Raw genomic sequence first — 24947 nt, forward strand, 5'->3', positions numbered from 1 at the left:
TGACTGAGAAGCAGCAACTTTAATCACTGAAAATCCAAAGCGACCAAGTTCGGGGCGGGGGGGGGGGGGTTTGGGGTGGGGGTGGGAGACGCCGAAGCCAAATAAAATCACGGGGGAGGGGGCGGGGGGGGGGCTTGGGGGGGGGCTGTAGGACCTACAATAAAAACAAAGCCCCCCCACGTCGTCCCCCCCCCCCTCAGCGGCCCCGGGGTGGCTGGGGACCCCCCCCCCACCCCACCCCGGCCCCGGGTACCTGCTGCATAGTCGGGGGGGGGGAGAGGGGGGGGTGCGGGAAGCGATTCAAAGTGCTATCGGGTGCCTGAGTGGTGGGGTGGGGGGGGGATGGGGACCCCCCTCTCCTCCCCCAGCCCCGGGACACGCTGTTTGGGGGTGTCGGGGGGCCACCCCCTGCCCTTCCCCCCCCCCCCCACCCCAGGGGGAGCCGCCCCGGCACGACGGGCACCCCAGGATGGGGAGGGGGGTGTGTGTGTGTGTGGTGTTATTTTACAAGGGGCTGAGGTGGGGTGGGGGGAGGAACACAAGGGACCCCCCCCCAAGACCCCTTGGGAGGACTCTGTTGCCCCCCCTTCCCCCCCGCCCCCCGAATTCTGGGGGGGCTCAGGAGAGCTGGTGGGGGGCTTCGAGCATCTCCATGAGGAAGGTGTCGATGGGGGTGTCCCCGATGAGCTTGAAGAAGAAGAGGTGCTCGAGGCATTTGAGGCCGATGGAGCGCAGGGCCGGCAGGCGCAGGAGCAGCTTGGCGAACCTGGAGGGGGTGGGGGGTTTTTTTTTGGGGGGGGGGGCACACACACAAGGGACCCCCCCCCCCAAAAAATCCCCCCCAAACCCCCTCCCTACCTGCCCTGCTGCTCCGGGTACTTCTGCTTGCAGTAGGACTCGAGGGAAGCGTAAACCTTCTCCCGGAGCAGCTCCACCTCGCCGGGGTTGGAGAGTCCCTTGGCATCTGCGCACGGGGGCACGGAACGGGGTGAAGGGGGGGGGTCCCCAACCCCATAACCCCCCCCCCCCCAGCTTCGCGGCGGCAGCGCCGTACCCGGATTGAAGAGGATGATGGCGCGAAGGCAGCCAAGCTCCGTCTTATCCATGCGCATGTCTCGCATCTTGGAGACCAGCTCGGTCAGCACCCTGCGGCGGGGAAAGGGAGGGTGCGGGGGGGTGCGTCGGGGCGGTTTGGGGGTGTCGCCCCACCCCCCCCCCCCCGCCTCAGTAGGACCCCCGAAACCCCCCACCTATCGAAGATGGCCCCCACGCCGGCGCTGTGGGCGCTGTTGCGGTGGACGTGGAGGCCGGTGGCCAGCAGGATGCCGTCCTTCACCGAGATGGAGCGGTGGGAGAAGGAGGCGATGAGCAGCTCGTTCCAGCCTGCGGGGGGGTGGGGGAGGACGTGGCATAAACCCCCCCCCCCTCCCCCCCAAATCCTTTGGGGGGGGGACAGACAGACCCCGAGACCCCCCCCCCCCCCCCCACCTCAGCCTCACACATCTCCGCTCTGGGTGTGTGTGTGTCCTCCTCGTGCCGCGGTGTGGGGCTGACGCCCCCCTCGCCTGCCCCATCCCCCCCCCCCCCCCATGCCCCCACGGGGGTTCCCCAAATACCCTCAGGTACCCCAAACCCCCCCCTTCCATCCCGGGCTGTCCCCCCAAACCCCCACAGTGCCACCTCTGTGGGGCAGATCCCCCAGAAGCCCCTTCCGTGGGGCAGATTCCCTCCTATGGCCCCCCCCAAAACCCCCCTTCCCAGGGGTAGCACCCCCTGGGCGCCCCCTCCATGGGGGGGTCCCTTCCTGCAGCCCCCCAGTGTACCTGCCATGGGGCAAATCACCTCCTGTGGCCCCCCAAAATACCCCTCCAAGGGGCAGATACCCCCCTGGAGAGTCCCTCTGTGGGGCATACCCCCTCCTGCAGCCCCAAAACCCCCCCTCTGTGGGGCAAATACTCCCGCCGTGGGGCAATCCCTTCCCACAGACCCCCCAATACCCCCTCCGTGGGGCAAATACTCCCCCCGTGGGGCAATCCCTTCCCACAGACCCCCCAATACCCCCTCCGTGGGGCAAACACTCCCCCCGTGGGGCACATCCCTCCCCACAGACCCCCCCAATACCCCCTCCATGGGGCAAACACTCCCCCTGTGGGGCAAATCCCTTCCTGTGGACCCCCAGACACCCCATCTATAGGGCAGATCTGCTTCAGCCCCCCCAAAATACCCCTCCACAGGGCAAATACCTCCCCCCGCAAGGCATCAACCGCCCCTGGGAGACCCCAGAGGTGCTCGCCGTGGGGCAGAAGACCCCCGCCCGCTCCTCACCCGCCCGTAGCAGGATGACTTGGTCGTCCAGGGGCAGCTCGGAGAAATGGGGGATCCTCTTGGCCCACTCCACCAGCGTGAAGAGCTGCTTGTCGGCGGCCTGGCAGATGTTGGTCACCGGGTCATTGGGCTGATGAGTAGGGCGGGGGACATGTAAAGGGGTCAGCGAGGTGGGCCAGGAATCCCCCCGGGGACCCCTTTATGCCCCAAACCGCCCCAAAAATAACTCACCGAGCTGCCGCCGGTGCCGGCGCCGTCAACGCTTTGGTCCGATTTCTGCTCCACCGCCAACTCGGCTTCTAAAATCTTCTCCACCGGCATCTCCTCGTTGGCGTTGGCCCCCAGCTCGCCATCGCCCTCCTTCTCCTTCCCCCGTTGTCGCTCCTCCTGCACGGCTGGGGCGGGCGCGGGGGGACAGGGAGGTGAGAAAAAGGGGGTCTAGGGGGGGGGGGGTCCCCACCCCGTATCCCGGCGTGGCCGGTTACCTTCCCGTTTCATGCCGGTGGCCAGGCACTTCTGGTAGCGGCAGTACTGGCAGCGGTTGCGTTGGCGCTTGTCCACCACGCAGTCCTTGTTGTCGCGGCAGGTGTAGGTCAGGTCCTTGCGGATGGTGCGTTTGAAGAAGCCTTTGCAACCCTCGCAGCTGTACACCCCGTAATGCTTCCCTGCGGGGACGGGGCGGGGGGTCAGCGGGGGGCGCCCCCCACCGCCCCGGCGTCGCCCCGCGGCGGCGGGGGGTCAGCGTCCGAAAGGTGGTGGTGGCTGGGGCAGGGTGGAGGGGGCCCCACCCTTGGTGGTGCATCCTGAGGATGACCCAGGTGCCCCCAACCCCCTCTGTCCCGCCCCACAGAGGACCCAGGTGCCCCCACACCCCGTCCTGAGGATGACCCAGGTGTCCCCAACCCCCTCTGTCCCACCCCACAGAGGACCCAGGTGCCCCCACACCCCGTCCTGAGGATGAACAAGGTGTCCCCAACCCCCTCTGTCCCACCCCACAGAGGACCTGGGGGTCCCCACACCCCGTCCTGAGGATGAACAAGGTGCCCCCAACCCCCTCTGTCCCACCCCAGGAAGGACCCAGGTGCCCCCACACCCCGTCCTGAGGATGACCAAGGGGCCCCCAACCCCCTCTGTCCCACCCCACAGAGAACCCAGGTGCCCCCACACCCCGTCCTGAGGATGACCCAGGTGCCCCCAACCCCCTCTGTCCCACCCCACAGAGGACCCAGGTGCCCCCACACCCCGTCCTGAGGATGAACAAGGTGCCCCCAACCCCCTCTGTCCCGCCCCACAGAGGACCCAGGTGCCCCCACACCCCATCCTGAGGATGACCCAGGTGTCCCCAACCCCCTCTGTCCCACCCCAGGAAGGACCCAGGTGCCCCCACACCCCGTCCTGAGGATGACCCAGGTGTCCCCAACCCCCTCTGTCCCACCCCAGGAAGGACCCAGGTGCCCCCACACCCCATCCTGAGGATGAACAAGGTGCCCCCAACCCCCTCTGTCCCACCCCAGGAAGGACCCAGGTGCCCCCACACCCCGTCCTGAGGATGAACAAGGTGCCCCCAACCCCCTCTGTCCCGCCCCACAGAGGACCCAGGTGCCCCCACACCCCGTCCTGAGGATGAACAAGGTGCCCCCAACCCCCTCTGTCCCACCCCACAGAGGACCCAGGTGTCCCCACACCCCGTCCTGAGGATGACCCAGGTGTCCCCAACCCCCTCTGTCCCACCCCACAGAGGACCCAGGTGCCCCCACACCCCGTCCTGAGGATGACCCAGGTGTCCCCAACCCCCTCTGTCCCACCCCACAGAGGACCCAGGTGCCCCCACACCCCGTCCTGAGGATGACCCAGGTGTCCCCAACCCCCTCTGTCCCGCCCCACAGAGGACCCAGGTGCCCCCACACCCCGTCCTGAGGATGAACAAGGTGCCCCCAACCCCCTCTGTCCCACCCCACAGAGGACCTGGGGGTCCCCACACCCCGTCCTGAGGATGACCCAGGTGCCCCCAACCCCCTCTGTCCCACCCCACAGAGGACCCAGGTGCCCCCACACCCCGTCCTGAGGATGAACAAGGTGCCCCCAACCCCCTCTGTCCCACCCCACAGAGGACCTGGGGGTCCCCACACCCCGTCCTGAGGATGACCCAGGTGTCCCCAATGCCCCATGTCCCACCCCACAGAGGACCTGGGGGTCCCCATGTCCCACCCCACAGAGGATCCAGGGCTCCCCAAAGCCTCTGTCCCACCCCCCGAAGGCCCCTAAGCACCCTCAACCCCTCTGTGTCACCCATGTGGCGTCACACAGGGACCCCCACGAGAAGCCCATTGTCCCCCCCGGGCAGAGCCGCGTGTCCCCATGTCACACAGGAACCCCATCGAAGACCCCCGTGTCCCTGGAGGGACCTTACAGAGAACCCACTTGTCCTGGTGCCCCAGAGGGACCCCCCAAAGCACCCAGGTGTCCCCACTGGGACCCCCCCGTGAAGGACCCGGACATGCCAGTGCCCCCCAGGGACCCCACAGAACACCCCGATGACCCCAGAGGGACCCCACGAAGCACCCAGGTGCCCCCAGGGACCCCACAGAACACCCCAACACCCCCAGAGGAACCCCACAAAGCACCCAAGTGTCCCCCAGGGACCCCACAGAACACCCAGGTGTCCCCAGAGGGACCCCACGAAGCACCCAGGTGTCCCCAGAGGGACCCCACAGAACACCCACGGGCCCCCAGAGGGACCCCACAGAACACCCACGGGCCCCCAGAGGGACCCCACGAAGCACCCCAACACCCCCAGAGGGACACCCCAGAACACCCAGGGGCCCCACAGGACACCCCAACACCCCAGAAGGACCCCACGAAGCACCCAGGTGCCCCCAGGGACCCCACGAAGCGCCCCAACGTCCCCAGAGGGACCCCATGAAGCACTGAAGTGTCCCCCAGGGACCCAACAGAACACCCAGGTGTCCCCAGAGGGACCCCACAGAACACCCCAACACCCCCAGAGGGACCCCACGAAGCACCCAGGTGCCCCCAGGGACCCCACGAAGCACCCCAACGTCCCCAGAGGGACCCCATGAAGCGCCCCAACACCCCCAGAGGGACCCCATGAAGCACCGAAGTGTCCCCCAGGGACCCAACAGAACACCCAGGTGTCCCCAGAGGGACCCCACAGAACACCCCAACACCCCCAGAGGGACCCCACGAAGCACCCAGGTGCCCCCAGGGACCCCACAGAACACCCCAACGTCCCCAGAGGGACTCCATGAAGCACCCAAGTGTCCCCCAGGGACCCCCCAGAACACCCGGGTGTCCCCAAGGGACCCCACGAAGCACCCCAACACCCCCAGAGGGACCCCCACGAAGCACCCAGGGGCCCTACAGAACACCCCAACACCCCCAGAGGGACCCCCCAGAACACCCAGGTGCCCCCAGCGGGACCCCACGAAGCACCCCAACGTCCCTAGGGGGACCCCACGAAGCACCCAGGTGCCCCCAGGGACCCCACAGAACACCCAGGCGCCCCCAGCGGGACCCCACAAAGCACCCCAACACCCCCAGAGGGACCCCACAAAGCACCCAGGTGCCCCCAGAGGGACCCCCCAGAACACCCAGGTGCCCCAGGGACCCCCCAGAACACCCAGGTGCCCCCAGAGGGACCCCCCAGAACACCCAGGCGCCCCCAGAGGGACCCCACGAAGCACCCCGAGGCGCCGGCGCCCCCCAGGGACCCCCGCGGAGGACGGGGGGCCGGCGGTTACCCGAGGAGCGATCCCCGCAGATGGCGCAGAGGCGTTTGCCGGCGACGCCGGGGCCGTGGGGGTGACAAGGGACAGCCCGGATCCCCAGAGGCGGCTTCACGTCCTCCGAGCTGCTGACGGGGTGCAGCCCCGAGAGGTTGACCGTGGAATTGATCTGCGAGAAAGGGGGGGGGGGAAGGCGGGCAGGGCTGGCGGGAGCCCCCTTCCCCACCCCAAAACCCCCGATTCATTTAAGGGAGGGGGCGGGGGGGCTGCCCCCTTACCTGGGGGCTGCTGACGGGGCCGTAGGCGATGGCGGGGGTGGCGGGGAGCCCCGGGGAGCCCATGGAGGAGCTGATGACGGGGAACGGGGAGCCCAGGCTGGCGACGGGGGAGTTGAGGGAGGTCATGGCCGAACCGATCATGGAGGGGTGGTGGAGGGGGGCCGACGGCTCCGGGGGGGGCGGGGAGGCGCTCAGGGATGAGCTGTCTGGGCTCCGGCAGTCTGGGGGGGGACGGGGGGGGGGGGCACGGTGAGGGACCCCCCCAACTCCATCCCCGACCCCGCCAGCCCTCGCTCCCCTCGGGCGCCGAGCGCTGGGGCAGCGTCGAAGGGACCCCCCCCCAAACCTGGAGACCCCCCCTCCACGTAGTGTCCTGCGCTGCGCCCCCCACCCCCCCATCCATGGGCTTCTCCCCACAGCCCCCCGTTGTACCCGCAGCCCCCCAACGTCAGGTCAGGGCCCCCCTCAAATCCATAAGCTGCCCCCCCCCCCCCAAGCCTTGCTTTGCACTGGTAGCCCCCCCCCCAAATCACGCCAGCTCCCCTTCCTCAGCCCCCCTTCTGCACCCACAGCCCCCCAACATCATCACCCCAGGGCTACCCCAAAGCCATAAGCACCCTCCTGAACCCCCACTTTACATCTCAGGCCCCCCCAAATCAGAAAACAGCCCCCCACAACACCAAGCCAAGGCCCCCCCCAGACCCACAAGCTGCCCCACCCAGAGCCTTGCTTTGCACCTGCAGCCCCCCAACAGCACTCCAGGGTTCCCCAAAACCCTCCTTTGTACCTCAGGGGCCCCCCAAACCCATAACCTGCCCCCCCAGCCCCACCTTTACACTTCAGGCCTCCCCCCAAACCCATAAGCCTCTCCCCAAGCCCCCACCATCACCCCAGAACGCCCCCAGACCCATAAGCACGCCCCACAGCCCCCCTTTGGATCTCAGGGAACCCCCATACCCCCCTTATGGCCCCCCTGTGCAGATGCAGCCCCCCATCATCACCCCAGGACCACCCCCAGACCCAGAACCCCCCAACATCACCCCGTGACCCCCCAGACCCAGAACCCCAAAAGATCACCCCATGACCCCCCAGACCCAAAACCCCCCAACATCACCCCGTGAGCCCCCAGACCCAGAACCCCCCCAAGATCACCCCAGGACCCCCCAGACCCAGAACCCCCCCAGATCACCCCGTGACCCCCCAGACCCAGAACCCCCCAACATCACCCCGTGACCCCCCAGACCCAGAACCCCCCATCATCACCCCGTGACCCCCCAGACCCAGAACCCCCCAAGATCACCCCATGACCCCCCAGACCCAGAACCCCCCAACATCACCCCGTGACCCCCCAGACCCAGAACCCCCCCAAGATCACCCCATGACCCCCCAGACCCAAAACCCCCCCAAGATCACCCCAGGAGCCCCCAGACCCAAAACCCCCCCAAGATCACCCCAGGAGCCCCCAGACCCAAAACCCCCCCAAGATCACCCCAGGAGCCCCCAGACCCAGAACCCCCCAAGATCACCCCAGGACCCCCCAGACCCAGAGCCCCCCAAGATCACCCCAGGACCACCCAGACCCAGAGCCCCCCAAGATCACCCCGTGACCCCCCAGACCCAGAACCCCCCAACATCACCCCAGGACCCCCCAGACCCAGAACCCCCCAAGATCACCCCAGGAGCCCCCAGACCCAGAAACCCCCAACATCACCCCAGGACCCCCCAGACCCAGAACCCCCCAAGATCACCCCAGGACCCCCCAGACCCAGAAACCCCCAACATCACCCCGTGACCCCCCAAACCCAGAACCCCCCAACATCACCCCGTGACCCCCCAGACCCAGAACCCCCCAAGATCACCCCAGGACCCCCCAGACCCAGAGCCCCCCAAGATCACCCCAGGACCCCCCAGACCCAGAACCCCCCAAGATCACCCCGTGACCCCCCAGACCCAGAGCCCCCCAAGATCACCCCAGGACCCCCCAGACCCAGAGCCCCCCAACATCACCCCAGGACCCCCCAGACCCAGAACCCCCCAAGATCACCCCGTGACCCCCCAGACCCAGAACCCCCCAAGATCACCCCAGGACCCCCCAGACCCAAAACCCCCCCAAGATCACCCCAGGACCCCCCAGACCCAAAACCCCCCCAAGATCACCCCAGGACCCCCCAGACCCAAAACCCCCCCAAGATCACCCCAGGACCCCCCAGACCCAAAACCCCCCCAAGATCACCCCGTGACCCCCCAGACCCAGAACCCCCCAAGATCACCCCAGGACCCCCCAGACCCAGAAACCCCCAACATCACCCCGTGACCCCCCAGACCCAGAACCCCCCAACATCACTCCGTGACCCCCCAGACCCAGAACCCCCCAACATCACTCCGTGACCCCCCAGACCCAGAACCCCCCAACATCACCCCAGGACCCCCCAGACCCAGAGCCCCCCCAGATCACCCCGTGACCCCCCAGACCCAGAACCCCCCAAGATCACCCCAGGACCCCCCAGACCCAGAACCCCCCAAGATCACCCCAGGACCCCCCAGACCCAGAACCCCCCAAGATCACCCCAGGACCCCCCCCAGACCCGGACCCCCCCTCCGCCCCCCAACCCCGCCCCCCCGCCCGTTCCGCTGACCGCGGTCGCTGTCGCCCATCCCGCGTTGCCGGGGGGGCTCCGGTCCCGGCTCCCCGCCCCCCCCCCGCCCGCCCCGGTCCGGGCCTGCTCCGGGCGCCGCCGCCTGCCGCCCCACCGTCCCACAATGCCCCGCGCGGCTCCCGGCAGCCCCCGCGCCTCGCGCAGCCCCGCACCCTCCGGCGAAAAAAATGCCCGTCGCCAAAATGGCGGCGCAGCCGCCATTTTGACGACGGGCACTTCCGCCCGCTCTTCCCTCCCACGCCCACTCCTCGCGAAGCCTCGCGAGATCTCGCCGGGAAAGGGGCGGGGCCGCGGTGCCACGTTGGGCCGGAGCCGGAGGTAACGGAGCGCGCGGACGGTGAGACCCCCCCACACCTCCCCCGGACCATGGAGACGTGGCTAGAGGGGCACCCGCCGCCGTGGAGGGCGGGAGGGGCACGGCCGCTCTACCTTCCCCCGCTCCTTCTCTCTATGGCTCCGCGCCGCTCAGCTCCCTCCTCCCTGGGTCTGTTGGGTGACCGCTCCGGTCCCCTCTTCCCCATCTCTATGGTGTCCCCGGGGGGCCGCTCTGGACCCTCATCCCTTTGTCTCGATGGTAGGGTTGGTTGGCAGCACTCTATCTCCTCTTTATGTCCCGTTAGAACCGCTCTATCCCTTCATCTCGCCAGCGTATGGCACAACCAATGGTGCCACTCTATGCGGCGTCTCTATGGTCTTGCCCCTCTGCCTTGGTAGCCATTGGGGCTTGTCTGGACGCTCATCCCTTCGTCTCTATGGTAGGAGCCATTGGTTGACCCATCTCGCCTCACCGGGGCGATGGCGGCAGCTGCCCGGACGCGGGGACTCAGCGTTGCCCTCACCGCCGGCGCCGTGCTGGCCCTCTGCCTGCTGCCGGTCCCCACCGCCTCGCACGAGGACCTGCACCATGGCCACTCGCACGAGGGCATGTATCACGGGCACGGACACTCGCACGAGGGCATGTACCATGGGCAGCATGGCCACTCGCACGAGGACCTCCACCATGGGCACAGTCACTCACACGAGGGCATGTACCATGGGCACCATGGCCACTCGCACGAGGACCTCCACCACGGCCACTCGCACGAGGGCGTGTACCATGGGCACCATGGCCACTCGCACGAGGACCTCCACCACGGCCACTCGCACGAGGGCATGTACCATGGGCACCATGGCCACTCGCGTGAGGACCTCCACCACGGCCACTCGCACGAGGGCATGTACCACGGGCATCATGGCCACTCGCATGAGGACCCCCACCATGGTCACAGCCACTCGCACGAGGACGCCCGCCGCCCCTCGCACGAGCGTCTCCCCCCGGATCCCACCAAACCGCCGCCGCCGCGGACGGACACAGTGACGCTGTGGATGCACGTGAGTGTCGTGTCCCTCCCCCCCAACCCAAAGACCCCCTGGGGACATCGCAGGGTGGGGGAGGAGCACCCTGTGACCCCCCCCCGTCCTGTCCCCACCGCAGACGATGGCGGCCACCCTGGTGATCAGCGCCGCCCCGTACCTCGTCCTCTTCCTCATCCCGGTGGAGTCCAACGCCCCCCGGCACCAGGCGCTCCTCAAGCTGCTCCTCAGCTTCGCGGCGGGGGGGCTGCTGGGGGACGCCTTCCTCCACCTCATCCCCCACGCTCTCGGTGAGTGCGTGTGCGTCACCCCGCCCCCAAAACCCCCCACTTGGGGACAACGGGGACACGGTGACACCCACCGTCCCCCTCCTTTACGTCCCCGCAGCGCCCCACGCTCACGACGGCGGCCATGCTCACGCCGAGCCGGGCGGCCACGGTCACTCGCACCACGGTAGGACATTGGAGTGGGGGGGGCGGGGGGGAGAAGGGGGGTGAGCAGGGGGACGCGTTGGGGACACTGAGGGGACAGATGCCACCGTGTCCCCCTCGGCCAGGCCAGGAGCACGCCCGCATGCTGACGGTGGGGATGTGGGTGCTGGCCGGCATCGTGGCCTTCCTGGTGGTGGAGACCTTCGTCCGGCACGCCAAGGGCGGCCACGGCCACGGCCACGGCCACGGTAGGTGACGTCGTCGTGGCGGGGGGTGACGGGAGGGGTTGGGGACACGCACACGCTGACCCCGCCCCGTCGCCCCCGTCGCCAGGGGTCAAGGCCAAGAGCAGCTCCAGCGAAGGCGAGGAGGAGCCGGGGGCGGCGGGGCGGCGGGAGAGGACGGCCACCAAGGGCCACCGCGGCAAGAGCCGGCCGGCGGGGAAGGCGGCGGAGGAGTCGGGTACGGGGGGGACGGGGACACCTGGGAGGGGGCCAGAGGAGGGGGGTGGGGGGCAAGAGGGACCCCAATAGGGCAGGGGCACTGGCGGGGTGACACGGACCGGGGGGGACCCCACGGGGGACAGGGACGCTGCGGGGGGTGACAAGGACCGGGGGGGACCCCGTGGGGGACAGGGACACTGGGAGGGGTGACAAGGACAGGGGGGGACCCCACGGGAGACAGGGACGCTGGGGGGGGGGGTGACACGGACTGGGGGCGACCCCATGGGGCACAGGGACGCTGGGGGGGGTGACAAGGACGGGCGGGACCCCGTGGGGGACAGGGACACTGGGGGGGGTGACAAGGACCGGGGGGGACCCCGTGGGGGATAGGGGCACTGGGTGGGGTGACAAGGACCCACGGGGGGACCCCACGGGGGACAGGGACGCTGAGGGGGAGTGGCACGGACTGGGGGCGACCCCACGGGGGACAGGGACACTGGGGGGGGTGACAAGGACAGGGGGGGACCCCATGGGGGACAGGGACGCTGGGGGGGTGACAAGGACCCACGGGGGGGGACCCCACGGGGGACAGGGACACTGGGAGGGGTGACAAGGACCGGGGGGGACCCCGTGGGGGATAGGGGCACTGGGAGGGGTGACAAGGACCCATGGGGGGACCCCACGGGGGACAGGGACACTGGGGGGGGTGACAAGGACCCACGGGGGGACCCCAATGGGGACAGGGACACTGGGAGGGGTGACACGGACTGGGGGTACCCCACGGAGGACAGGGACACTGGGAGGGGTGACAAGGACCGGAGGGGGACCCCACGGGGGACAGGGACACTGGGGGTGACAAGGACCAGGGGGGACCCCATGGGGGACAGGGACACTGGGAGGTGTAACTAAGACCCTGATGGGGGAAAGGGACCCCATGGGGCAAGAACTGGGGGGGACACGGGACCCCACGGGGGACAGGGACGCTGTGGGGGGGGACAAGGACCGGAGGGGGACCCCAATCCGGACAGGGGCACTGGGAGGGGTGACAAGGACTGGGGGGAACACAGGACCCCACAGGGGACAGGGACGCTGAGAGGGGGTGTGGGGATGTTGGGGGGGGTGGCGGGGACCCTCGTGGGGCGCTGACACGTGTGTGCGTGTCCCCCCCGGCGTCCCCGCGCTGTCCCCGCAGCCATGGCGGTGTCGGGGTACCTGAACCTGGCGGCCGACGTGGCGCACAACTTCACCGACGGCCTGGCCATCGGCGCCTCCTTCCTGGCGGGGCCGGGGCTGGGGACGGTGACGGCGGTGACGGTGCTGCTGCACGAGCTGCCCCACGAGGTGGGCGACTTCGCCATCCTCGTCCAGTCGGGCTGCAGCAAGCGCAAGGTGAGGCCCCAGCGGCGGCCCCGGGGTCCCCAGGGTCCCCAGTGGCCCCGGGGTCCCCAGTGTCCTCAGCATCCCCAGTGGCCCTGGGGTCCCCGGGGTCCCCAGCGTCCCCAGTACCTCCAGGGTCCCCAGCACCCCCAGGGTCCCAGTCGTCCCCAGCACCCCCATCGTCCCCAGCACCCCCAGAGTCCCCAGCATCCCCAGAGTCCCCAGCATCACCACGGACCCCAGTACCTCTAGGGTCCCCAGCACCCCCAGGGTCTCCAGCACCCCCAGGGTCCCCAGCATCACCAGGGACCCCAGTACCCCCAGGATCCCCAGGGTGCCCAGCACCCCCAGTGTCCCCATTGTCCCCAGCACCCACAGGGTCCCCAGCATCCCCAGAGTCCCCAGCATCACCAGGGACCCCAGTACCCCCAGGGTCCCCAGCACCCCCAGTGTCCCCAGGGTCCCCAGCATCCCCAGAGTCCCCAGCATCACCACGGACCCCAGCACCCCCAGGCTCCCCAGCATCGCCAGTGTACCCAGGGTCCCCAGCATCCCCAGGGCCTCCAGCATCCCTGGTGGCCCCGGGGTCCCCAGCATCCCCTGTGACCACAGCACCCTGGGCGCCCCAAGTGCCCCTGGTGCCCCAAAGTGCTCCCAGTACCCGCAGTGTCCCCAATAACCCCGGTGCCCCAAAGTACCCCCGGTGACCCCAGTGTCCTCAGTGCCCCTGGTCACCCTGGTACCCCCAGTGACCCCAGTGTCCTCAGAGCCCCCGGTGACCCTGGTACCCCCAGTGACCCCAGTGTTCTCAGTGCCCCCGGTGACCCTGATACCCCCAGTGACCCCAGTGTCCTCAGTGCCCCCAGTGACCGTTGTACCCCCAGTGTCCCCAGTGTCCTCAGTGCCCCGGTGACCGTTGTACCCCCAGTGACCCCAGTGTCCTCAGTGCCCCCAGTGACCCTGGTACCCCCAGTGACCCCAGTGTCCTTAGAGCCCCTGGTGACCCTGGTACCCCCAGTGACCCCAGTGTCCTTAGAGCCCCTGGTGACCTTGGTACCCCCAGTGACCCCAGTGTCCTCAGTGCCCCCGGTGACCCTGGTACCCCCAGTGTCCCCAGTGTCCTCGGTGCCCTGGTGACCGTTGTACCCCCAGTGACCCCAGTGTCCTCAGTGCCCCTGGTGACCGTTGTACCCCCAGTGTCCCCAGTGTCCTCAGTGCCCCTGGTGACCGTTGTACCCCCGGTGACCCCAGTGTCCTCAGTGCCCCTGGTGACCGTTGTACCCCCGGTGACCCCAGTGTCCTCAGTGCCCCCAGTGTCCCTGGTACCCCCAGTGACCCCAGTGTCCTCAGTGCCCCCAGTGTCCCTGGTGCCCCAGTGACCCCAGTGTCCTCAGTGCCCCCTGTGACCCTGGTACCCCCAGTGACCCCAGTGTCCTCAGTGCCCCCGGTGACCCTGGTACCCCCAGTGACCCCAGTGTCCTCAGTGCCCCGGTGACCGTTGTACCCCCAGTGACCCCAGTGTCCTCAGTGCCCCCGGTGACCCTGGTAACCCCGGTGACCCCAGTGTCCTCAGTGCCCCCGGTGACCCTGGTACCCCCAGTGACCCCAGTGTCCTCAGTGCCCCGGTGACCGTTGTACCCCCAGTGACCCCAGTGTCCTCAGTGCCCCCGGTGACCGTTGTACCCCCAGTGTCCCCAGTGTCCTCAGTGCCCCCGGTGACCCTGGTACCCCCAGTGACCCCAGTGTCCTCAGTGCCCCGGTGACCGTTGTACCCCCAGTGACCCCAGTGTCCTCAGTGCCGCTGGTGGCCCTGGTAACCCCCAGTGACCCCAGTGTCCTCAGTGCCCCCGGTGACCCTGGTACCCCCAGTGACCCCAGTGTCCTCAGTGCCCCCGGTGACCCTGGTACCCCCAGTGACCCCAGTGACCCTGGTAACCCCGGTGACCCCAGTGTCCTCAGTGCCCCCTGTGACCGTTGTACCCCCAGTGACCCCAGTGTCCTCAGTGCCCCCGGTGACCCTGGTACCCCCAGTGATCCCAGTGTCCTCAGTGCCCCCGGTGACCGTTGTACCCGCAGTGTCCCCAGTGTCCTCAGTGCCCCCGGTGTCCGTTGTACCCCCAGTGACCCCAGTGTCCTCAGTGCCCCCGGTGACCCTGGTACCCCCAGTGACCCCAGTGTCCTCAGTGCCTCCGGTGACCGTTGTACCCCCAGTGACCCCAGTGTCCTCAGTGCCCCCGGTGACCCTGGTACCCCCAGTGACCCCAGTGTCCTCAGTGCCCCCGGTGACCCTGGTACCCCCAGTGACCCCAGTGTCCTCAGTGCCCCTGGTGACCGTTGTACCCCCAGTGACCCCAGTGTCCTCAGTGCCCCCGGTGACCCTGGTAACCCCGGTGACCCCAGTGTCCTCAGTGCCCCCGGTGACCGTTGTACCCCCAGTGACCCCAGTGTCCTCAGTGCCCCCGGTGACCCTGGTACCCCCAGTGACCCCAGTGTGCTCAGTGCCCCCTGTGCCCCTGGTACCCCCAGTGATCCCAGTGTCCTCAGTGCCCCTGGTGACCGTTGTACCCCCAGTGTCCCCAGTGTCCTCAGTGCCCCCGGTGTCCGTTGTACCCCCAGTGACCCCAGTGTCCTCAGTGCCCCGGTGACCGTTGTACCCCCAGTGACCCCAGTGTCCTCAGTGCCGCTGGTGGCCCTGGTAACCCCCAGTGACCCCAGTGTCCTCAGTGCCCCCGGTGACCCTGGTACCCCCAGTGATCCCAGTGTCCTCAGTGCCCCCGGTGACCGTTGTACCCGCAGTGTCCCCAGTGTCCTCAGTGCCCCCGGTGTCCGTTGTACCCCCAGTGACCCCAGTGTCCTCAGTGCCCCCGGTGACCCTGGTACCCCCAGTGACCCCAGTGTCCTCAGTGCCCCTGGTGACCGTTGTACCCCCAGTGACCCCAGTGTCCTCAGTGCCCCCGGTGACCCTGGTACCCCCAGTGACCCCAGTGTCCTCAGTGCCCCTGGTGACCGTTGTACCCCCAGTGACCCCAGTGTCCTCAGTGCCGCTGGTGGCCCTGGTAACCCCCAGTGACCCCAGTGTCCTCAGTGCCCCCGGTGACCCTGGTACCCCCAGTGACCCCAGTGTCCTCAGTGCCCCGGTGACCGTTGTACCCCCAGTGACCCCAGTGTCCTCAGTGCCGCTGGTGGCCCTGGTAACCCCCAGTGACCCCAGTGTCCTCAGTGCCCCCGGTGACCCTGGTACCCCCAGTGACCCCAGTGTCCTCAGTGCACCTTGTTACCATGGTACCCCCAGTGACCCCAGTGTCCTCAGTGCCCCCGGTGTCCGTTGTACCCCCAGTGACCCCAGTGTCCTCAGTGCCCCCGGTGACCCTGGTACCCCCAGTGACCCCAGTGTCCTCAGTGCCCCTGGTGACCGTTGTACCCCCAGTGACCCCAGTGTCCTCAGTGCCCCCGGTGACCCTGGTACCCCCAGTGACCCCAGTGTCCTCAGTGCCCCTGGTGACCGTTGTACCCCCAGTGACCCCAGTGTCCTCAGTGCCCCCGGTGACCCTGGTACCCCCAGTGACCCCAGTGTCCTCAGTGCCCCCGGTGACCCTGGTACCCCCAGTGACCCCAGTGTCCTCAGTGCCGCTGGTGGCCCTGGTAACCCCCAGTGACCCCAGTGTCCTCAGTGCCCCCGGTGACCGTTGTACCCCCAGTGACCCCAGTGTCCTCAGTGCCGCTGGTGGCCCTGGTAACCCCCAGTGACCCCAGTGTCCTCAGTGCCCCCGGTGACCCTGGTACCCCCAGTGACCCCAGTGTCCTCAGTGCACCTTGTTACCATGGTACCCCCAGTGACCCCAGTGTCCTCAGTGCCCCCGGTGACCCTGGTACCCCCAGTGACCCCAGTGTCCTCAGTGCACCTTGTTACCATGGTACCCCCAGTGACCCCAGTGTCCTCAGTGCCCCCGGTGACCCTGGTAACCCCGGTGACCCCAGTGTCCTCAGTGCCCCCTGTGACCCTGGTACCCCCAGTGACCCCAGTGTCCTCAGTGCCCCCGGTGACCCTGGTACCCCCAGTGACCCCAGTGTCCTCAGTGCCCCCGGTGACCCTGGTAACCCCGGTGACCCCAGTGTCCTCAGTGCCCCCGGTGACCCTGGTACCCCCAGTGACCCCAGTGTCCTCAGTGCCCCCGGTGACCGTTGTACCCCCAGTGACCCCAGTGTCCTCAGTGCCCCCGGTGACCCTGGTAACCCCGGTGACCGTTGTACCCCCAGTGACCCCAGTGTCCTCAGTGCCCCCGGTGACCCTGGTACCCCCAGTGACCCCAGTGTCCTCGGTGCCCCGGTGACCGTTGTACCCCCAGTGACCCCAGTGTCCTCAGTGCCGCTGGTGGCCCTGGTAACCCCCAGTGACCCCAGTGTCCTCAGTGCCCCCGGTGACCCTGGTACCCCCAGTGACCCCAGTGTCCTCAGTGCACCTTGTTACCATGGTACCCCCAGTGACCCCAGTGTCCTCAGTGCCCCCGGTGACCCTGGTACCCCCAGTGACCCCAGTGTCCTCAGTGCCCCCGGTGACCCTGGTAACCCCGGTGACCCCAGTGTCCTCAGTGCCCCCGGTGACCGTTGTACCCCCAATGACCCCAGTGTCCTCAGTGCCCCCGGTGACCGTTGTACCCCCAGTGTCCCCAGTGTCCTCAGTGCCCCCGGTGACCCTGGTACCCCCAGTGACCCCAGTGTCCTCAGTGCCCCCAGTGTCCCTGGTACCCCCAGTGACCCCAGTGTCCTTAGAGCCCCCTGTGACCCTGGTACCCCCAGTGACCCCAGTGTCCTCAGTGCCCCCTGTGACCCTGGTACCCCCAGTGACCCCAGTGTCCTCAGTGCCCCCGGTGACCCTGGTACCCCCAGTGACCCCAGTGTCCTCAGTGCCCCCAGTGACCCTGGTACCCCCAGTGACCCCAGTGTCCTTAGAGCCCCCTGTGACCCTGGTACCCCCAGTGACCCCAGTGTCCTCAGTGCCCCGGTGACCGTTGTACCCCCAGTGACCCCAGTGTCCTCAGTGCCCCCGGTGACCGTTGTACCCCCAGTGTCCCCAGTGTCCTCAGTGCCCCCGGTGACCCTGGTACCCCCAGTGACCCCAGTGTCCTCAGTGCCCCGGTGACCGTTGTACCCCCAGTGACCCCAGTGTCCTCAGTGCCGCTGGTGGCCCTGGTAACCCCCAGTGACCCCAGTGTCCTCAGTGCCCCCGGTGACCCTGGTACCCCCAGTGATCCCAGTGTCCTCAGTGCCCCCGGTGACCGTTGTACCCCCAGTGTCCCCAGTGTCCTCAGTGCCCCCGGTGTCCGTTGTACCCCCAGTGACCCCAGTGTCCTCAGTGCCCCCGGTGACCCTGGTAACCCCGGTGACCCCAGTGTCCTCAGTGCCCCCGGTGTCCGTTGTACCCCCAGTGACCCCAGTGTCCTCAGTGCCCCCGGTGTCCGTTGTACCCCCAGTGACCCCAGTGTCCTCAGTGCCCCTGGTGACCGTTGTACCCCCAGTGACCCCAGTGTCCTCAGTGCCCCCAGTATCCCTGGTACCCCCAGTGACCCCAGTGTCCTCAGTGCCCCCGGTGACCGTTGTACCCCCAGTGACCCCAGTGTCCTCAGTGGCTCCGGTGACCGTTGTACCCCCAGTGACCCCAGTGTCCTCAGTGCCCCCGGTGACCCTGGTACCCCCAGTGACCCCAGTGTCCTCAGTGCCCCTGGTGACCGTTGTACCCCCAGTGACCCCAGTGTCCTCAGTGCCCCGGTGACCCTGGTAACCCCGGTGACCCCAGTGTCCTCAGTGCCCCCGGTGACCGTTGTACCCCCAGTGACCCCAGTGTGCTCAGTGCCCCTGGTGACCTTGGTACCCCCAGTGACCCCAGTGTCCTCAGTGCCGCTGGTGGCCCTGGTAACCCCCAGTGACCCCAGTGTCCTCAGTGCCCCCGGTGACCCTGGTACCCCCAGGGTCCCCAGTGTCCTCAGTGCCCCGGTGACCGTTGTACCCCCAGTGACCCCAGTGTCCTCAGTGCCGCTGGTGGCCCTGGTAACCCCCAGTGACCCCAGTGTCCTCAGTGCCCCCGGTGACCCTGGTACCCCCAGTGACCCCAGTGTCCTCAGTGCACCTTGTTACCATGGTACCCCCAGTGACCCCAGTGTCCTCAGTGCCCCCGGTGCCCCTGGTACCCCCAGTGACCCCAGTGTCCTCAGTGCCCCCGGTGACCCTGGTAACCCCGGTGACCCCAGTGTCCTCAGTGCCCCCGGTGACCGTTGTACCCCCAGTGACCCCAGTGTCCTCAGTGCCCCCAGTGACCCTGGTAACCCCGGTGACCCCAGTGTCCTCAGTGCCCCCGGTGACCGTTGTACCCCCAGTGACCCCAGTGTCCTCAGTGCCCCCGGTGACCCTGGTACCCCCAGTGACCCCAGTGTCCTCAGTGCCCCCAGTGACCATGGTACCCCCAGTGACCCCAGTGTCCTTAGAGCCCCCTGTGACCCTGGTACCCCCAGTGACCCCAGTGTCCTCAGTGCCCCCGGTGACCCTGGTACCCCCAGTGACCCCAGTGTCCTCAGTGCCCCCGGTGTCCGTTGTACCCCCAGTGACCCCAGTGTCCTCAGTGCCCCGGTGACCGTTGTACCCCCAGTGACCCCAGTGTCCTCAGTGCCGCTGGTGGCCCTGGTAACCCCCAGTGACCCCAGTGTCCTCAGTGCCCCCGGTGACCCTGGTACCCCCAGTGATCCCAGTGTCCTCAGTGCCCCCGGTGACCGTTGTACCCCCAGTGTCCCCAGTGTCCTCAGTGCCCCCGGTGTCCGTTGTACCCCCAGTGACCCCAGTGTCCTCAGTGCCCCCGGTGACCCTGGTAACCCCGGTGACCCCAGTGTCCTCAGTGCCCCCGGTGTCCGTTGTACCCCCAGTGACCCCAGTGTCCTCAGTGCCCCCGGTGTCCGTTGTACCCCCAGTGACCCCAGTGTCCTCAGTGCCCCTGGTGACCGTTGTACCCCCAGTGACCCCAGTGTCCTCAGTGCCCCCAGTATCCCTGGTACCCCCAGTGACCCCAGTGTCCTCAGTGCCCCCGGTGACCCTGGTACCCCCAGTGACCCCAGTGTCCTCAGTGCCCCGGTGACCCTGGTAACCCCGGTGACCCCAGTGTCCTCAGTGCCCCCGGTGACCGTTGTACCCCCAGTGACCCCAGTGTGCTCAGTGCCCCTGGTGACCTTGGTACCCCCAGTGACCCCAGTGTCCTCAGTGCCGCTGGTGGCCCTGGTAACCCCCAGTGACCCCAGTGTCCTCAGTGCCCCCGGTGACCCTGGTACCCCCAGTGACCCCAGTGTCCTCAGTGCCCCGGTGACCGTTGTACCCCCAGTGACCCCAGTGTCCTCAGTGCCGCTGGTGGCCCTGGTAACCCCCAGTGACCCCAGTGTCCTCAGTGCCCCCGGTGACCCTGGTACCCCCAGTGACCCCAGTGTCCTCAGTGCACCTTGTTACCATGGTACCCCCAGTGACCCCAGTGTCCTCAGTGCCCCCGGTGACCCTGGTACCCCCAGTGACCCCAGTGTCCTCAGTGCCCCCGGTGCCCCTGGTACCCCCAGTGACCCCAGTGTCCTCAGTGCCCCCGGTGACCCTGGTAACCCCGGTGACCCCAGTGTCCTCAGTGCCCCCGGTGACCGTTGTACCCCCAGTGACCCCAGTGTCCTCAGTGCCCCCAGTGACCTTGGTAACCCCGGTGACCCCAGTGTCCTCAGTGCCCCCGGTGACCGTTGTACCCCCAGTGACCCCAGTGTCCTCAGTGCCCCCGGTGACCCTGGTACCCCCAGTGACCCCAGTGTCCTCAGTGCCCCCAGTGACCATGGTACCCCCAGTGACCCCAGTGTCCTTAGAGCCCCCTGTGACCCTGGTACCCCCAGTGACCCCAGTGTCCTCAGTGCCCCCGGTGACCCTGGTACCCCCAGTGACCCCAGTGTCCTCAGTGCCCCCGGTGACCGTTGTACCCCCAGTGACCCCAGTGTCCTCAGTGCCCCCGGTGACCCTGGTAACCCCGGTGACCCCAGTGTCCTCAGTGCCCCCGTGACCGTTGTACCCCCAGTGTCCCCAGTGTCCTCAGTGCCCCCGGTGACCCTGGTACCCCCAGTGACCCCAGTGTCCTCAGTGCCCCCAGTGACCATGGTACCCCCAGTGACCCCAGTGTCCTCAGTGCCCCCGGTGACCCTGGTACCCCCAGTGACCCCAGTGTCCTCAGTGCCCCCGGTGACCCTGGTACCCCCAGTGACCCCAGTGTCCTCAGTGCCGCTGGTGACCCTGGTACCCCCAGTGACCCCAGTGTCCTTAGAGCCCCCTGTGACCCTGGTACCCCCAGTGACCCCAGTGTCCTCAGTGCCCCCGGTGACCCTGGTACCCCCAGTGACCCCAGTGTCCTCAGTGCCCCCGGTGACCCTGGTAACCCCGGTGACCCCAGTGTCCTCAGTGCCCCCGGTGACCGTTGTACCCCCAGTGACCCCAGTGTCCTCAGTGCCCCCAGTGACCATGGTACCCCCAGTGTCCCCAGTGTCCTCAGTGCCCCCGGTGTCCGTTGTACCCCCAGTGACCCCAGTGTCCTCAGTGCCCCTGGTGACCGTTGTACCCCCAGTGTCCCCAGTGTCCTCAGTGCCCCCGGTGTCCGTTGTACCCCCAGTGACCCCAGTGTCCTCAGTGCCCTCGGTGACCCTGGTACCCCCAGTGACCCCAGTGTCCTCAGAGCCCCCGGTGACCCTGGTACCCCCAGTGACCCCAGTGTCCTCAGTGCCCCCGGTGACCCTGGTACCCCCAGTGACCCCAGTGTCCTCAGTGCCCCTGGTCACCCTGGTACCCGCAGTGACCCCAGTGTCCTCAGTGCCCCTGGTGACCGTTGTACCCCCAGTGACCGCAGTGTCCTCAGTGCCCCCGGTGACCGTTGTACCCCCAGTGACCCCAGTGTCCTCAGTGCCCCCGGTGACCATGGTACCCCCAGTGACCCCAGTGTCCTCAGTGCCCCCGGTGACCATGGTACCCCCAGTGACCCCAGTGTCCTCAGTGCCCCCGGTGACCGTTGTACCCCCAGTGACCCCAGTGTCCTCAGTGCCCCCGGTGACCATGGTACCCCCAGTGACCCCAGTGTCCTCAGTGCCCCTGGTGACCCTGGTACCCCCAGTGACCCCAGTGTCCTCAGTGCCCCTGGTGACCGTTGTACCCCCAGTGACCCCAGTGTCCTCAGTGCCCCCGGTGACCCTGGTACCCCCGGTGACCCCAGTGTCCTCAGTGCCCCTGGTGACCGTTGTACCCCCAGTGACCCCAGTGTCCTCAGTGCCCCTGGTGACCGTTTGTACCCCCAGTGTCCCCAGTGTCCTCAGAGCCCCTGGTGACCCTGGTACCCCCCAGTGACCCCAGTGTCCTCAGTGCCGCTGGTGGCCCTGGTAACCCCCCAGTGACCCCAGTGTCCTCAGTGCCCCCAGTGACCCTGGTACCCCCAGTGACCCCAGTGTCCTCAGTGCCCCTGGTGAACCTGGTACCCCCAGTGACCCCAGTATGCCCAGTGCCCCCCGGTGCCTCAAAGTGCCCCTGGTGACCATGTTGTCCCCAGTGCCCCCGGTGTCCCTGGTGCCTCAAAGTGTCCCCAGTACACCCGGTGTCCCCAGTACCAGCGATGTGTCTGGTGTCCCCAGTGCGCCTGGTGCCCATAATGTCCCCAGTACCCCCAGTGTCCCCAGTACCATTCATGTCCCCAGTACCCCCCAGTGCCCGCAATGCCCTGGGTGCCCAGGGTCCATAGGGAGCCCCGTCTGCCCGGCGGTGTCCCCGGGGGGTGCCGCTGTCCCCAACCCCGTCCTCGTCCCCAGGCCATGCGTCTGCAGCTGGTGACGGCGCTGGGAGCGGTGGCGGGGGCCGCCTGCTCGCTGCTGGCGGAGGGGGCAGGTGAGGCGGCCACGCTGGGGGTCCTGCCCTTCACCGCCGGCGGCTTCATCTACGTGGGCACCGTCTCCGTCATCCCGGAGCTGCTGCGGGACGCGGGGCCCCTCCAGTCCTTCCTCCAGGTCCTGGGGCTGCTGGCCGGCGTCGCCATGATGGTGGTCATCGCCCACTACGAGTAGGGGGGCCCTGGAGGGCAGGGGGGGTCCCCACCCCCCCCCCGTGTGCGCCCCATTATGGGGGCTTGTCTCTCTGGGGAGGGGGAGATGTGTTTACCCAGACACCCCCCCCCTCCAGTTCTCTGGACCACGTTGGGGGGGTCCTGTGGCTCCCCGGTTTGTGGGGTGGGGGTGTCACTGTGATTGGGGGGGCCTCCAGTGGTGGGGACCAAGGGGAGGGGGACGCAGAGGGGACCCAGGCGTCCGGGCCGTGGGTGACGTGTTGGTGGGTGGTTTTGGGGCTGGGGTGGGGGGGGAGAGGGGGTTGTCGGTTTTTTTAATGACTGTAGCAGATTGTGGATTTGATTAATTAAAGAGAAAAGGCAGAGATGAGCCAGTGGGGCCCTGAGCGGCCCCAGGTGTCCCGGCCCACGGCGGGGACCAGCGCGTCCGGCCGGCGCGAAAATCCACGGGAAAAAGTGAATCAAAAAAGATGGGGGAACAAAAAAAAAAACCCTAAAGGTGCTCGGAGGACTTACCATCGAGAGGGCGTAGAGCGGCGGCGCGCGGCGCCCTCCCGGCCGCAACTCTGTGGTCACTTCCGGTGCCGCCATGGCCTCGGCGGGGCGCCTCGGCGGGGCGCTGGCGCTCGTGACAGGTGGCCGTGACGTGGGCCGGGGGGTGGTGGACGTCACGCCCCGCGTGGGGCGAGGTCACGCGTGACGGGGGGGGGGGTGGGAACGCGGGGGGGGGGTGGCGAGGGTCCCCCACGCGAGGGCACGGGGGGGGGCACGGGTCCCCTGTGACGTAGGGGGGTGACGTGACGCGGGTGGGGGGATCCCCGCGACACGTGGGGGGGTGGGGCGGTCCCCTGTGACGCGCGGGGAGGGGCGTGACAGCCCACGGGGTGGGGGGTGGGGCCTGTGATAGGAGGGGACAGACCCCACGGGTGGCACTGGGGGAGGGGGCAGCCCACAGGGGGACCCCGGGGAGGGGGGGGGGGAGCCCCTGTGACGTGGGGGGGACAGACCCCACGGGTGGCGCGGGGGGGGGGGACAGACCCCACGGGTGGCGCGGGGGGGGGGACAGACCCCACGGGTGGCGCGGGGGGGGGAGGACAGACCCCACGGGTGGCGCGGGGGGGGGGGACAGACCCCACGGGTGGCAGTGGGGGGAGGACACGATCCCTGTGACCCCTGGGAGAGGGGTCAAACCCCACGGGTGACACCCTGGGGGTGGGGGGGTGTGTGGCAGAGCCCATAGTGAGCACCCTTGGAGAGGGGGGGACACACCCCACGGGTGACATTTGGGGGGGGGGGGGGGTGAAGCACCCCACGGGTGTCACTGGGGGGGGACGACACAACCCCCGTGCACCATATGGGGTGGGTGACAGATACCTCGTGGGGGGGGGGGGGGGGGGGGGCAGAGTGGGGCACCACCGGGGAGCACCCCACGGGTGACCCCCCCCCCCCCCCCCCCACGCGTGACCCCCCCGCCCCCCCACGCGTGACGCAGGAGGCGCCAGCGGCATCGGCCGCGCCGTCTGCGCCCCGCCTGGCGCGGGAAGGCGCCCGCCTGGCCGTGGCCCGACCGGGACGAGCGGGGGGGCGGGAGAGACCGTGGGGGGGCTCCACGCGTGGGGGGGGGACACGGGACGACGGGACACACCCCACGCGGGGGGTGGGACCCCCCCCCAGCCCCACGCCGCCTTCGGGGTGGACGTGGCCTCCGCCCCCAGCGTCACCCAGCTCCTGGCCCGCGTCCAGGTAACACCCCCCCACCCCCACCCCCCACCCCCCCGGCCCAAATTTCCCCGAGTGGGGACCTGGGGTGACCCCCGCGCCCACGCCCCTCCCCCCCCCCCGGACAGGAGCACTTTGGGGTCCCCCCCAGCATCTGCGTGGGGTGCGCCGGCATCACCCGCGACGAGTTCCTGCTGCGGCTGGGGGAGGGGCCCTTCCGGGAGGTGCTGGGGGTCAACCTGACGGTACGGGGGGGCGCGGGGGGGCACCGGGGGTGGGGGGGCACGGGGGGGCACGGGGGGGTGGGGGGGACGTGGGGGTCACGGGGATGGGGGGTCACGGGGGGGTGGGGGGGACGGGGGGGGTCACAGGGATGGGGGGACACGGGGGGTCACGGGGACGGGGTGACATGGGGGCGGGGGGGACATGGGGGTCACAGAGACGGGGGGTCACGGTGACGGGGGGACACGGGGTGGGGGGACACGGGGGGTCACGGGGACGGGGACATGGGGGTCATGGGGA

The 24947-nt window shown here is 68.8% G+C and overlaps 3 protein-coding genes across 7 annotated transcripts; 2 read left to right on the plus strand and 1 right to left on the minus strand.

The window, feature by feature from the left end:
* RXRB (retinoid X receptor beta) lies at window positions 1-9130 on the minus strand. 2 transcript variants are annotated; one of them, XM_064473889.1, is made up of 10 exons: window positions 8986-9130; window positions 6350-6570; window positions 6087-6240; window positions 2811-2990; window positions 2557-2720; window positions 2326-2425; window positions 1251-1383; window positions 1055-1146; window positions 859-964; window positions 1-766 (listed from the first exon to the last, which is right to left on the minus strand). In XM_064473889.1, exons 1-10 carry the CDS (start codon window positions 9002-9004, stop codon window positions 619-621), a joined length of 1317 nt encoding a protein of 438 aa, XP_064329959.1. In that variant the 5' UTR covers window positions 9005-9130; the 3' UTR covers window positions 1-618. The 2 variants fall into 2 exon arrangements, with proteins under 2 accessions (XP_064329959.1, XP_064329958.1); XM_064473888.1 differs by having other exon boundaries at window positions 2326-2455.
* A 62-nt stretch (window positions 9131-9192) lies between these two features.
* Window positions 9193-22910, plus strand: SLC39A7 (solute carrier family 39 member 7). Of its 4 annotated transcripts, none has more exons than XM_064473881.1 (9): window positions 9235-9343; window positions 9766-9948; window positions 9985-10377; window positions 10481-10649; window positions 10747-10812; window positions 10916-11038; window positions 11124-11252; window positions 12426-12622; window positions 22456-22909. In XM_064473881.1, the coding sequence occupies exons 2-9, from the start codon at window positions 9802-9804 to the stop codon at window positions 22705-22707; spliced, it is 1476 nt and encodes a 491-aa protein (XP_064329951.1). In that variant the 5' UTR covers window positions 9235-9343; window positions 9766-9801; the 3' UTR covers window positions 22708-22909. The 4 variants fall into 4 exon arrangements, with proteins under 4 accessions (XP_064329950.1, XP_064329951.1, XP_064329952.1 ...); XM_064473882.1 differs by having other exon boundaries at window positions 9766-10131; window positions 10258-10377; window positions 22456-22908; XM_064473880.1 differs by having other exon boundaries at window positions 9193-9324; window positions 9766-10377; window positions 22456-22910.
* A 111-nt stretch (window positions 22911-23021) lies between these two features.
* On the plus strand, window positions 23022-24883 carry HSD17B8 (hydroxysteroid 17-beta dehydrogenase 8). The gene is made up of 4 exons (XM_064473804.1): window positions 23022-23341; window positions 24199-24449; window positions 24554-24699; window positions 24865-24883. The coding sequence occupies exons 1-4, from the start codon at window positions 23296-23298 to the stop codon at window positions 24881-24883; spliced, it is 462 nt and encodes a 153-aa protein (XP_064329874.1). The 5' UTR covers window positions 23022-23295.
* Window positions 24884-24947: the final 64 nt, after the last annotated feature.

This window comes from Phalacrocorax carbo, chromosome 26 (genome assembly GCF_963921805.1).
Source record: "Phalacrocorax carbo chromosome 26, bPhaCar2.1, whole genome shotgun sequence".
Classification (NCBI taxonomy): Eukaryota; Metazoa; Chordata; class Aves; order Suliformes; family Phalacrocoracidae; genus Phalacrocorax; species Phalacrocorax carbo.

Excerpts from the sequence above, each read along its gene's own strand:
- RXRB (XM_064473888.1), bottom strand. Across the intron at positions 2,991-6,086 it reads CTGCGGGGATCGCTCCTCGG|GGAAGCATTACGGGGTGTAC; the intron begins GTAACCGCCGGC and ends CCGTCCCCGCAG. Across the intron at positions 1,384-2,325 it reads AGTCATCCTGCTACGGGCGG|GCTGGAACGAGCTGCTCATC; the intron begins GTGAGGAGCGGG and ends ACCCCCCCGCAG.
- HSD17B8 (XM_064473804.1), top strand. The coding sequence starts at position 23,296 with ATGGCCTCGGCGGGGCGCCTCGGCGGGGCGCTGGCGCTCGTGACAG. Across the intron at positions 23,342-24,198 it reads GGCGCTGGCGCTCGTGACAG|GAGGCGCCAGCGGCATCGGC; the intron begins GTGGCCGTGACG and ends CGCGTGACGCAG. Across the intron at positions 24,450-24,553 it reads AGCTCCTGGCCCGCGTCCAG|GAGCACTTTGGGGTCCCCCC; the intron begins GTAACACCCCCC and ends CCCCCCGGACAG.
- SLC39A7 (XM_064473880.1), top strand. The coding sequence starts at position 9,802 with ATGGCGGCAGCTGCCCGGACGCGGGGACTCAGCGTTGCCCTCACCGCC. Across the intron at positions 10,378-10,480 it reads CAGTGACGCTGTGGATGCAC|ACGATGGCGGCCACCCTGGT; the intron begins GTGAGTGTCGTG and ends TCCCCACCGCAG. Across the intron at positions 10,650-10,746 it reads CCTCATCCCCCACGCTCTCG|CGCCCCACGCTCACGACGGC; the intron begins GTGAGTGCGTGT and ends ACGTCCCCGCAG.